Here is a 14,374-nt window from a genome sequence, read left to right on the forward strand (position 1 = left end):
CTCTCTCTCTCTCTCTCTCTCACACACACACACACACACACACACACACACATCATAATATGGGTCTTCTGGAAATTTTTGGGCCATGTTTGTTAAGTTTGTTCTCCCCATGTTTGAAATTGAAACAATTTGCTCTGGTTTGCTCAGGTATTTATTTATTTATTTAGAGTTAAACTGATCTTATTGTACTGTTTAGTTTCATTTTGAAACAATAAAAATAAAAGGTAAGAATGGCTATATCTGGATGTAGACACACTGAAGGCACAAGAGATCCCAGCACATACGTCATCACGTCCAGTTACGCAGCGTCGTCGTCATCCGTCTCAGCTCATTGCTGCAATGGCTTCCTGTTTACCCTGTCGAGTAGCTTTCTGAAGATGAAACATATTTTAGCGTGTTTAATAGCCGCTGTTTTGACAGTAGGTCGGTGTCCGGGCTGACAGAGAGCCGAGCCGTCAGCATGCTGCTGTCCCAGCTGCCGGAGGACGTCCTCTACCATGTCTGGTCTTATTTGGACTACAAATCTCTCAGTCGCCTCTCTCAAGTTTGTAAAAGTATCTACCACTTTGTGAACCGGGACGCTGTGTGGAGGAAGATTGCCAAAGAGTTTTTAAACACAGGAATCACTCGGAACGGGACGGACATGTAAGAAAACAGTGGCGCATTGATAACAAGTCTGACGTGTATATTTAGCTCAGCGTTAGCCTGAGCGGTGTCACTGGTGGTGCAGTGACAGTGTTTACTGCTCTCTGCGGACACCTGTGCTGTATGCTGGTCATCAGTCAGGTTCACCACACCTGTGCTTTACACTGTCCGAGTGTGCTGTGGCGGTGGGGCACCTTTACTGTGATCAGGATTGCAGCAGAGCGATTCAAGTAGGCACTGTGTTCATATTTCAATTTAGCATTGAGAACTTCACATGACATCCATGTTTGGAGTACATGAGTGTTATGGTATGGTGCCCCACACCCATGACCACATAACATTTACCCCAGTTCCTTAGTTCCTTTCAGTGTCTATGCAGTATGTTGCCTACAATCAGGGTCGAACTTAACACATTTAGCACACCCCCGCCCCCCTGAATTATTATTATTATTATTATTATTATTATTATTATTATCATTATTATTATTATTATCATTATCTTTGCCATTAACCAGCTTTAATATCACACACACTCATAACGCTCTGCTCACAAAATGTGTTTTCCAAAAAAAAAATTATACAGTAATATTATTATCTACTTACATTGAATTTTACAACCAATATCAGTCCTAATAAATATCAAATATAAAAAAAAAAAAATCAGAATTTTAATCCCTTTAATGCCAGTTTTTTTCATGATGCCACTATATTGTTAGATGAAAAAACAATATTTTTTATGACAACAGTCTTGGATATGTCAATGAGTAGCAGCAGCATTGATTGTGACAGTGTACCTTGTGGAAATAGCATGTATTTCTCCTGTGGCCAAATATGGTAAAAATGACATCATCAGGTCAAAAAAGTAAAAATGACAAATTCCAAGGCAAAAGCCCAGAATGACACCCAGAAATAATACAATGCATGTTTTTATGCTTTGGTGTGGGATCTAAAATTGCATTTTGAATGGGTCAGTGGTTTAAATTTTTTGCACTTAACAGTAGAAATGTAAAAATTTTGTTTTCACTGTGTGTTTTCGACTCATTGTAGGAGTTGAGCTAAGATTCTAAGATTAAACCAAAATACACAAGCTTGCCAAAATGTATGCCATATGCATGAACACAGCCAAAATGATCACGAAGAAATGAAGAATGGAAAGCTTCTAAAGTGCACTAAACAGTCCCTAAGGGTTAATGTATTTATTTCATTTAATGGTAAATGGAATAAATACATTAACCCCTCATTAGCAAGAGCTAATGAGTAATCAAAACATATATACACCTTAGCTAACATACCATAAATAATAAAAAAAAAAACAAACAATAAGAGAGTACAGTATGTGCAAATTTGCAAATTTCATCTTCCTCTAGTTTTTGTAGGGCGCCATAATTACTCTTATTCAGGTGCATTTCCTTCAAAAGCTTTGAGCATAGTGCCTTTGGAACCAAAAGTAACCCCTATGAACACGCACCTAGACCATAGATCTGTGACGTGTTTCCACTGCAGACAGTACTCTTACATGTGGACGGGCTTGTTGTCACTCACATCCATCCAGTAGCACTGACTGTATTTTCTTGTTCACCGGTGATACAGAGTGAAGTCTGCACCCTGTTTATCATCCACAGAACAGGGCTGCATTGCAACATTTTTTAGAACAAAAAAGAGCAGGCTGCAGTGCTTTGACTCCTTGTCAGGCAACAGCGGGGGTTTAGTGCTGCTGGGGTGCACAGGACTAATACTCTGCCACATTTTTTTCTCCAAGTTAGGATAAGAATAAATTCAGTTCACATAATATGGTCACAAAGGTCCACTCATTACTAAAAGTGTCTCTCATCTAAGGAAAGCAATAAGTACAGATGGCGAAGCCAAAAAAGTGTTTCTATTGCAGTTTTGTGAAAAATGACTTTTTTGAATTAACTGAAATACCACCTCATGTGAGCATAAAACTTTTTTGCGATATTTTTTTGAAAATGACGTGTTTCCATCAGGTGTATTTTGTATTTCAATTTGTGCAATTTGAGGGTTAATGGAAACACGCCTACTGGCCATCCCAGTGTCCTCCCTCAGGCCTTTCCTCCAGTGACTGGGCCAGACCCACACTGGTCACTGTGGTTGCCGTGGAGATTCAGGTGATAGTGTCATGGCAGTTGTCGACCCCGCTGAGAGCGAGAGGGTGACACATCCTGTAGGTCCTCGCAGTGAGACAGCTTCAAGCTGCTTCCTCCTGCTTCCTCCTGCTCACTGTGCTCCCCCTCTGCCAGGGGCTCGCTCACCACATGTGAATGCATATGCCACTGTTCTGGATGAGTGTCTGCCGCTCCTGCACACAGGCCCCGGCCCCTCACACGAGCACTGCTAGCACCACTGAGCTCAGTAAGGTTGCAGCTCAGCGCCAGTAATGTTTACATCTTTACGTCTACATCTCTAACATTTAAACTGTCACTATCATTGTAGATATCCTTCCATCCCACTGAAGGAGAGAGTGAAGATAGCTCAAAACTGGTATGATGGGGTCTGCAGAAGGGCAGTTCCTCTCAAATGGAAAACAAAGTGAGTATTTTGCCTCTTCGCTGTTTAAAGACTGGAATGCTTTGATGTTTTTTTGATTCAGTATCACCCAGACAATATGCAATGTAACAAATGAGAAATAGAGCCCTGCTTCTCTGCCTGAACCCAATGGAATCAGGTTAGGTTCTCACCGATTTAACATGTATTTATTTATTAATTTTAAATGAAAACGACTTGAACTGTTTCATGCTTATATGGCACTTTGGAAAGAATTTGAATAGACTATAGGCGCACTGAGGGTCGCAGCCTGTTCTGCAGAACCTTTCATGCACGAGATGACAGACTAACAGAGGGAAGAAACAAAGAAGTGGTGCGAGGAAAAACTCAGCCCTTTGCTTGGAATACATGTTTCAATGTTACAAAACGCATAATGTACTTGACATCTTTTACTGGAGTCTGTCGTGGTGACTTAACATTTATATAAACTAAGCTCTCATCATTTCTCTTAAATCCCTTATCTTGTCCTCAGACTGTTGCCGTGGTTGCAGCTGGACAGGGACACACTGTTTCTGTCTCAGGCTGCTGATATTGGAGCGTACCATCTGCACCAAGACTCCAGGAGGCTCCAGCGTAACCCATATGAGATCTACTCGGGCCACAAGGGCGATGTGTGTCGCTTTGTTCTGACGGACTCTCACCTCATCAGTGGTGGAAGGTAACTAATGCTCATTTTGTTTTCTCCTGGGACTTTATGTGATTTAACCTGCATTTTCTATCTGTTATAGGAATTTTTCATATCTGAAAATATGTATAGACACACTGCATACACAATTACATACACAGGTACCCGTTTATTGAAGAAACCTTGTCGCACATTTGTGCAGCAACATACCATAGAGAAGCAGGTCAGAGTGCTTTACTTCAAAACAAAATGAAAATGGGTCGTGTGAAGGGCTGTCCCAAAGTCCTGTTTTTGGGCACTGTATCTTTAGTAAGAAATATTTGCAAATAATTTTTAAAAGTCAGGGAAATCCTTAAAACTAGGGCTGTCAAGCAATTAAAAAAATCGTATTAATTACATACGCTATGGTTAATTAATCTAAATTGATTGTATACGTCGATTTTTTCTGAGAAAGTATTTTTGAAAATTCAATTTTGAATTTTGGCACGAGTGAATCAACGAATAATTAAATAAATTTTAGTGTGGTTAATACAAATGACTGAAGTTTCCACTCTCTGTCAGTGACATGAGCAGTAACACCGAGTTAACTGTGATTGCTAACTGAAGTCCAGTGATCCCCAGTCAGCGTGATATATTCAGCCCCTGCCACTACACCTTTTTTCCTCTTTTTTGTGCCGTAAAGCTGCTGATTTTGGACACAGTTGTGCTCTTGATGGCAGCTTTTAAGCTGCGTCAGAGGATGCTATCTGTAAAGCCTCTGATAACCCAAACTGTCTACCACCCAACCTGCTCTGCAGTTTATTTCAATCCATTTTGCAGTGCAGTTTTTGGGTCGCAGGTTTTTTTGGTGAAGCACTTGGTGCTTTTAATTTTTTTCTTGTAAAGCACTGTGCAATACAAATAACATTTATTACTATTATAATTATGATTATTATTATTGTGTTAAATAATTCAATAATTTATTTAATAAATTGCACTCTTATGATTGATAGAGAGACAAAAAGAAAGAGAGAGTGAGAGAGAAAGAGAGTGGCTGAGTGAGTCAATATGCTGCAACCTGCTCTGCATTAAAAATGAGATTTTATCCATTTTAAACAGTCAAATCTGTGGCAATGACACATTTCCAACATTCCTATCAAGCTGTTCTTTGGGTGTCTCATGAGCAACTACTGTCACAATGAAGTGCCTCAACAATCAATTTGATCAAATAGTCTTAAATTTCAAATTAAGGTGTTTTTTTTTCTCTAAATTTTGACTGTACTTAACTATGTTTTTGGCTACCTGAAATTGAATTACAGCAAATGGAAAAGCTCCGTGTGCTGTTGTTATGATATCTTCCATCACAGCATGTCTTTATAATTAGGATCACGTTGTTTATTGTTGTGAATGAAATTGTTCAGATCAGCTTTGGTAACGGGAGAGAAGTGCTTTATCTCATGCTAAAAGAGGACTTTTTCAATAAATGTTTATGTATTTTGTCCAGTCAAGATATCAGATTAGTCCTGGAAGTAACTCTTCTTTGTCTTTGTCAGTGACGGCAAGATCCTGGTTCACAGCCGGAGGACTGACGAGTCACTGGAGTTATCAGGTCATAACCAGGAAGTCAACTGCCTGGACTCCAAGGACGGACTCATCATCAGTGGATCCAGAGACCGAACAGCCCGGGTCAGAGCACATCCACATTTTACATTTATTCATGTGATGCACACTGCCATGGTCTCTACAAGCCATATTTGTTAACCCCATTGTTTGAAACATGAACTTTAAAATTGTTCAGAGCAAGAACATTTCACTTCAGATTTATATTGAAATCTTAGCAAACTGGCTCAATTTCTTTCAAAAACAAGAAAAGAAGGCAAAGAAAAACTTAACAAAAATATGCCAAAGCATGAGTACAAAGTTACAAGAAAATTACCTTAAATTTTGAAAGAAAAGAAAAGGGAAAAACAAAAATGAACAATGAAATTACCTGAAAGAAGTTATAAGAAGATTACCTGAAAATTAGCAAGAAAAGAAAAGTAAAAACAACAATGAAGAAGGAAATGACCCGAAAGAAGTGCTAGAAAATGTATAGGAAATATATAGTTTTCTTGACATTTTTCCGCATTTTTTAAATATATATTTTTCTCTCTCTTACATTTTTCAAAAACAAATTCTCTTGTTTGTTTTTGATGTTTTAACTGTTTCTTGCTCATTGTCTTTTTTCATGGTTTCAAACGAACAAAAATGGATTTGTCTGGGTTTTAAAGGTTTAAATGCTTGTGAAAGGCATCTGGTAAACTGATGTGAATACAGGTTTCAAAGGGTTAATCATATATTCCATTGAAATTTCAGCAGTAGATATTGTGTGCATATTGCCATATGTGTGTTTATGCATATGTTATTGAATGTGCTTACTGGTGACTTTTGTTTGTTTGTCCAGATTTGGACTTTGACGTCCAGCTGCCCCAGAGACACCATCCCCATGTATGACAGAGTGTGGTCTGTTGCCATCAGTCCCACATTGAGGTGAGTGACACAGCTCAGCATCACTCACAAGAGTTTGGTTAACAAACAGTTTGGTTGCCACATATGGAGTCAGTGGAGGTGGTAGGCTCCTGCTCCTCTTTAAAACCACTCGCTGATGTTATTAACACAGATGACTGACAGTGAGAGATGACACCAATCCACAGTCCAGCAGGTCAATATCTAACTAACTGGATAGTGATAATCAAGGTAACTGGGGTCTGATGTCGGGCTTGTCTTGAATCAAAGTGGATTTCCGCTATAAATGTTTCTCATGGAGCTAACCTCTGTGGTTAGGCCTCCTGCTGACTACTGACTGAACTGTTTACCTTTTTTTCTACCAGCTTGTATAAACTCCTGTTGTTGCATCATATTACCTCGATGAACCCTTAAAAACTGTTTGGGGCATTTTAAGAGCTTTTCAGTTTTTATTTTTTGATAATTTTGGCTGTGTTCGTGTATGTGGCATGCGTTTTGGCAAGATTATGTATTTTTGTTTAATCTGTGAATTTGCAGCTCAGCTCCTACAATAAGTCTAAAATACACTGTGGAAACTAAATAGTTACATCCAGACTGTTAAGTGCAAAAATGCTCTTTTGAAACCCATTCAAGATGACATTTTTGATCCCACAGCCATCAAAGTATAAAAACATGCATTGTATTATTTCTGGGTGTCATTCTGGGCTTTTGCCTTGAAATGTGTCATTTTGACCATTTTCTACCTGATGATGTCATTTTTTACCATATTTGGCATATGAAAAATTACATGCTATTTCTGCTTCATCAGCAAAAATTTAAAAAAAAAATCTTTTTTGTGGGTTTTTTTTCCTCTAAAAACAAAGTGGTGTCATGACAAAAATGTATCATTTAAAGGGTTAAAACTATGAAAATTAATGAATTAATGAATATTTGATAATTGTGATTAGGACTGATATTAGTTAAAGAATTAACTCAATGAAAGTAGAAGATAATGTTAATATATAATGGTAACATTTTTAAAGCTTTATTTTCACTTTGTTCTCAGAGCAGTATGAGTGTGTGTAATATTAAAACCAGCCCAGTATTGGTCACATATATTGTATTGTCACATATATTTGTAATATTGTCACAGGTGGTTGTCATTGTCATTGATTTTAGTTTGATTTTAATGCTTCCAAGCATTAATAATGGCCATGATAATTGAAGTCCAAATCAGCTTTGTTTTGAAAAGGAGGTGGCAAATGTCAAATATGGATGTGGAATGGCATTGTCCTCAGTGCAGTGTCCTCAGTGCAGTCATTGACCTCCGCCTCAAGCAATTCTAGTGGCTGTCTGACGAGTTAAAAGAACCGGTGAGACTAATTTTGGATGGTCATGTTGCGACTGGCAGCTGTAGTAAAGCTCTTACTTTGCATGCAGTTATTCAGCCTGACATATGTCATTGTGAGTTTTTAAAAACTTACAGAAACTTTGTGCGCTATAGTCCACCTTCTCTTCCCTCTTTCTGCCACTCTTCCTCACACACATGCAGTAACACCAAGTCCCTCGAAAGTTTTGCAGGGTTCAGGTGGTTCATTAACATCTATGACTATGATTGATTCTTATTAGTACCCCCAATCCACCCAAGATAGACAAATAGAGTGTACATTTATAAAAACAGTATGTGTTTCCACCACAGTGCTAGCATGTAGGCTAACCTCCATGAGATTTTAAAATATCCACACAGCTACTGACTGAAATGGGCTTAAGAGAGCAGAACCAAAGTGTTTGAAGTGCTGGTGTAGAAGTGCCTTTGATTTCTCAGCCGTGTTTACACCCAGACACTTAATAACACGCGCACACACACACATACACACACACAGACACAGACACACACAGATGCAGAGTGCTGTAACAGTATCCTGACTTCAGCACCTGCTGGTCTAGCAGAGAGGCAGGTGATGGTCCATCTGGCTGCATAGTGGAAACATCACAGTTCACACACTCTGTGTCCAGCTTCAGGATTAATTGAAAATACAACAGTTAATGTTAGCTCCACAGCAGGACTCTGTCTGTATTATATCAGTAGTTTTTTTATTTTTCAGAATTAGGGATTTGCTTGACTAAACACAGGTCATCACATCTTCAGGTGATCGACCTGAGTGAAGAAGCAGGTTGCTTTTTTTTCTGTTGAAGATAATTCATGTCAAGGGCCTTTTTTTGCAGCAAGTACCTCAATTATGTCTTGGATGCTAACAAACCTAATCTTTGGCTTCAAGGTTCAGTGATTCTTTATGTGTAAATTTGTTGTGCAGACAGGAAATTCAGAAATCTATAACAAGACATTGCAACAATACAGATACAAAAGACAATAAAAAAATACATAAAAACAAGTATCATTTGCTATTAAAGTAGAACCTAAGTGTAAAAACAGCAAAAGAAGAACTCTCAAGAAGAATGTCATGACAATCTCCCCTTATACACACACACACACTCGCCCACTCACTCACTCCAAATCTTAAAGTGCCAAGTGCATCATCATGTGCTCTCTTCGTTCAATAGAGCAATAACAGCAGGTATAAAAGTATCTGCAGTGAGAGGCACTGCTTGTGGCTCTAAAGCAGATATATTTTCAATAATAATAATCAATAATAGTCCCTCCATGATTTGGCATACTTGTTTTTTAGATTGTTGTGACTTAAAATGCTCAATTTACCTGCATTTCTAATAAATTGTGATGCATGTTGGAGTATTTTTATGTATTTGATTATTCTGGAAAAGAAAATGTGTAAGCAATTGAAATTATAAATATAGTTGTAGTTTATAGTCATTTATCTGAGACTATTTATTGCAAAACTGTTTTGTCACTCACACACACACACACACACACACAAACAAACAAACAAACAAACACACACACACACACAAACAAACAAACAAACAAACACACACACACACACACACAGTTTGTCATGCAAAAATGCAAGCATGCCTCTATCACTAAGTAATTTATATCACAGTAACGTTCCCACTAGCCTGCATATTTAATCCAACTCAACTTGATTCTTTAGCACGTGCAGTCGATGTGGATGCATCAGCTTCTGTCACAATGATTTGTCTTGTCTGTTGTCCACAAGTTTTAGCTATTCTCTGGTTGTGTTTTGTGGAAGATAATATAATGCTATATAATGTTGCTCAAACAGTTGAGCCAGGCTCTTGTGCAGTACATCAGGTTATTGTCTTGCACGTTCTTTAGCAGTAATGTTTGTTGTTAAGATGTGAGTCATTTGTGTTGCACGTCTGCATTTTCACAACCAGAAACAAGGTAGTGAGTCTGTGGGAAAGGAGGATGATTGGTCAAATTTGCGCAAAAGTTGTGGTGATTGCAAAATCGCAAGATCGCGCAGAATTAAGATTATGTTTTTTGATGTGTTACAACATTCAATATGAACACTTTTAAAACAATGTTTTTTTACTCTTAGTGACTGTTTGGCACATTTTACATGCTTTGCATTCTACATTTTTTTAAAAATAATTTTGGCTGTATTCATGCATACATTTGGCAAGATTGTGTTTTTTTGTTTAGTCTTACATTTTTTTTATTTTTCATCTAAAAACATAGTGGCATGACAAAACTCCAGCATTTAAAGGGTTAAAATTTGGAAAATTAATGAATATTTAATGATTATCATTAGGACTGATGTTGGTTAAAAAATGTACTCTATGAAAGTAGAAAATAATATTAATGTATGATATTTTTAAAAGCTTGATTTTGAAAAGCACATTTTGTGTGCAGAGCAATAGGAGTTTGTGTGATATTAAAACCAGAGCACGTTTAGTAACTAATATTGTCATGGGTGGTTTTCATTGTAATATTAATTTTAGTTTATTATTTAAAGCTTGATTTTTTTGTGTGCAGAGTGATATGAGTGTGTGTTATATTAAAGTGGGTCCTAAGGGTTTTTATAGTATCTGTGCAGCTTTGTCATGTAATGTTCAGTTGAGGTTGGGGAAGTGAATAAATAAATAATGACCTTTGGTTACAGTAAATAAAACACTTGTTCTTTTAAATTAGCACGATTTAAGCAATATCACACGAGAGGGAGTGATGTTGTACTGTATATCATCATGGCAGTGATTCGGTCTGAAGATAATCACAGCCGTGATGATATACAGTACAACATTACGACCTTGAGTGTGATATAGCAGAATGATACATGCAGAGTTGTGTAAAACGTAAATAAAAACAGAATACAAGGATTTGTGAATCCTTTTCAACCTATATTCAATTGAATACACTACAAAGACATGGAACATGTTGCAGGCATCAAATTAAGAATGAGTGAATTTTTGCAAAAAAACAATAAAGTTTATCATTTTAACATTAAATATCTTGTCTTTGTAGTGTGTTCAGTTGAATATAGGTTGAAAAAGATTAGTATTCTGTTTTTATTCACGTTTTACACACCGTCCCAACTTTATTGGAATTGGGGTTTGTAGTATAGCGGGGAATCCAATACATGCACAGTACTGGTAAATGACTCCGAAACTTTCTCCTGTCTCTCTTGACAATAGAAATGGATTGCTGTGATTATATTCTCTACTGCTATTCTTGCAGTACTTTCGAGTCATCCAATATAGAGAGCATTTTTTGGAACAGGTCTACCACTAACTTATTGTTCAAAAGATCTGAAAACTTTTATCAGCAGTCTTTTCTTAATATTAGAATGACCTCTAACACTAAATAAAATTTGAATCCTTTAAACCTTATGTTAGTCCTGTCAGAGTCCTGAAGCCCTGTAAATAAGAGAGGAGCACATAAAATGTCCTCATTTTCTATCTAAACTTCAAACTGTTGCATACAGGGAAGTAAGCAATTCAGTATATCAGCGTGCATGCATGGTAGCCCTGTGTGTCTGATCCAGGCCTTGCAGCGTTTCTCAGATCTGACAGGAGCAGGCAGATTATCCACATCATTAATTCTCCAATTTGCTGGCTGAAATAGCAGACCGTGCCTCAGCCCACCGCCCCCTCAGAAAGGAAACTTGTTCCCTACCTCTCACTGACCAGCGGCCTGGTTAATTAAAATTCTTCTGGAGAGCAGGTGTCAACTCACTGATAAACCTGTTAGACTTACTTCTGCCCCACACACCGAGAGGCTCGCCCCTCCTGATCCCCGAGAGCTTTCTGCATAAGCCCAGCTAAAAAAGACAAATGAGGTGACAGAACCAACCAAATCAAACATTTGAGAAAGAGCTTGCAGAGCCAGAGGTGTAAGGCTGTAACAGATAATAAGGTTGAACTGAAACAGTAGTTGTAGACTTCCAGTGTATCTGACAGTCAGTATTCTCATTAGATATTATGATGCTGTAATTACAGATATAGACATTATAATGCAGTATAGATATAGATATAGATATTATAATGCAGTGATTATAGTGTATATGTTTTATATGTATTATAGAACTGATCAATACACACCATACATTGTGCAAGGTCTTAAAGCTACAGTTGGTAACTTTTCTGTTTAAAAAAAAAAGTCATCTTTTCTAAAACCGTCACCAGACAAGTTTCCATTAACCCTCAAATTGTGCAAATTGAAATTGCAAATATGCAATACGCCTATTGGAAAACGCGTCAATTTAAAGCAAAACTCCCATTTATTGCAAAAAAGAAGTTTTTCTGAATGATGAGGTGGTATTTTTAGGCAACTGGGAAAAGCCATATTTTGTAAAACAACAATGGAAACACTTTTTTGGCTTTTTTAGGTCACATGATGCTATGGCTATGTGCTTATCAGTAGGATCTGGCTCCCTCATGATGCAGCAGGAGCTACAAGAGCTGTTATTGCATCACATAACTCTTCAAAAGTTTAGAATCCACAATTCCTTGTGAAATCATGGACTATCACCTCCAAGATATCCCTCATGTGTCTTCCAGTTTTTTGAACAGGTTTTCTGTAAAATGCCTTAAATAAGATCTGTGGTTAACACAGGCTAAAGATATTTAGGCGTGGTTAAATCGGCCTACAGTGTTTGTCGAGGACGATAGACGCTGTCATAACTCGCATAACTCTTCACAAGTTGAGCGGATCATTTGGAAGTTCTGAATTTAGAATTCCTCTCTGAAATCGTGGACTATCACCTCCCAAAAATCCCTCATATGTGGCAACTCCCACATATAGGGGGCTTGGCTTTCCATTGTAGTTACATAACAGGACTACGTGGCCTTGGATTGGAAATAATGACGGCTAGTGTGGTGTCTGCAATAGAAATAAAGCTGCTAATGTTTGAACATCCATCACCATGCTTCTTGGAATGTTATCACCAGAGGAGAAGTCATAGAACATCACTCAGTGGAACACAGTCATGTAACAATTGTGGTTTACTGACATTTCCAAAATATCGCCTAAAAATTTGTGAAAAATCTGTCATGGAAACCTGCCTACTATGTTCTAAAAGGAGAACAGATAGATACAGAGACAGATATAGAAATATAAAAGATATTAAGTTAATAAAGTCACCATGTCTTAGTATGCTACAAGAAATGCTGGAATATTGCATCTGAAAGGGAATGAATCAGTTGAAAATCAGTGTCTTTGTGTTCTTTAAACTCAGATCTATGTATCATCTATGTAATTCATCTAGGAAGCAACACAAACCCACGTTCTATCCTAATGTACTCACATAGTTTAAATGAGTTTTTATCCTTGTATGTGTGTATTTGATCCTGTAGGCGCTCAGTTAAGGCATTACTAACAATACTTCAACTCCAATAGTAATAACATTTTTGAGGGATAATCTGAATAATTGTTAATTTAAGATTTAACACTTCAAAGTCTGTATGGATGGAAACCTGAGCAAAAGGTTTTAATTATCTACAAGACCATGGGAAAAGGCAACTGTTTTTCTTGTAGTTTTTACAAATTTTCAGTTAATTTTCTTGTAACTTTTTTACTTTTTTACTTTTTTGTTTTACTCCAGCAGCTTCAATATTCTCCAGTCAGGAGGCTGATTCTCTTCCCAGATGTACTTAACTTGAGGCAGGCATCGTAATTCACTCTCTAACAGTTTGTGGCATTTGTTTGTGCCATGTGCCACTTTGACTGATTTTGTTAGATCTTTAAAGGTTCATTCAGAGTGAATGACGTGAACGATGGCTGCCTTCACAGCATGCCTCCCACCAGCAGGTTGAGAACAGCTTTTGTTAGAAATGTAACTTACCCTGCTTCACACACCTTCCATCATTTACAGGGGCTGAATCGGCTACAGAAACAAAATTATTCAGCCTCCGCGCTGGCAACAGCCATGGACGCAGGCATTATTTTTGGGGGTTATCTGTCCATCCATTTCTTTTCTTTTCCTTTTTTATTTCTTCTTGTACCAAATTTGAAGAAATTTGTTTGTGCCATGTGCCACTTCAACTGGTTTTGTTAGATCTTCAAAGAAACAACTTAAGGAATTTTTCAAGTTTGGCACAAACATACACTTGGACCCAACGATGAACTGATTAGATTTCAGTGGTCAAGGGTCACTGTGACCTTCCATCCATCTAATTCTTGTGAATGCGATATCTCAAGAACGTCTTTAGGAAATGTCCTCAAATTTGGCAAAGACGTCCACTTGGATTCACAAATGATCTGATTATAATTTGAAGGGTCAAAGGTTAAAGGTCAAGGTCACTGAGACCTCACAAAACCTGTTTTTGGCCATAACTTTAGAATTTATACGCTAATTATGACAATTATGATTGAGCGAATGACAAAATATAGATGGACATCACAAAGTGTAACTTTTCAGACTCGATCACCCCCTGGTGCCTGACTGCAGTATTGGTTATTAAGTCCGCCCCCTCCAAGTTAATGTATGGCCAAACTAAAAACTCAATGTACACACCAAATACATTTTTCCCAAAGATGGTTTCTGTCACTGGAGGTAGTTCTCATCACCCTGTTGTTTGTTCAAGTGTTTGTTTTTATGATACGTTAGGTGTTAATAAGTTATTAAATTATACAAAAGGTGGCTTGCCATGATTGACAGCTGTGACAGCCGATCCATGCTCTCACATTCAACAGAATTG

General features: G+C 37.6%; 1 protein-coding gene across 1 annotated transcript in view; it reads left to right on the forward strand.

Annotated features, from left to right (window-relative positions):
* The first annotated feature begins 297 nt into the window (after window positions 1-297).
* Window positions 298-14,374, forward strand: part of fbxw4 (F-box and WD repeat domain containing 4) — a 54,644-nt gene continuing 40,567 nt past the window's right edge. Inside the window, exons 1-5 of the mRNA XM_042502255.2 lie at window positions 298-645; window positions 3,097-3,192; window positions 3,680-3,865; window positions 5,365-5,497; window positions 6,255-6,340. Of these exons, the coding sequence (XP_042358189.2) occupies window positions 461-645; window positions 3,097-3,192; window positions 3,680-3,865; window positions 5,365-5,497; window positions 6,255-6,340 (686 nt within the window). The 5' untranslated portion in view covers window positions 298-460. The remainder of the gene's footprint in view (window positions 646-3,096; window positions 3,193-3,679; window positions 3,866-5,364; window positions 5,498-6,254; window positions 6,341-14,374) is intronic.

This window comes from Plectropomus leopardus, chromosome 13, assembly GCF_026936395.1.
Source record: "Plectropomus leopardus strain MGB_pleo_1.0 chromosome 13, ASM2693639v1, whole genome shotgun sequence".
NCBI lineage: Eukaryota > Metazoa > Chordata > Actinopteri > Perciformes > Serranidae > Plectropomus > Plectropomus leopardus.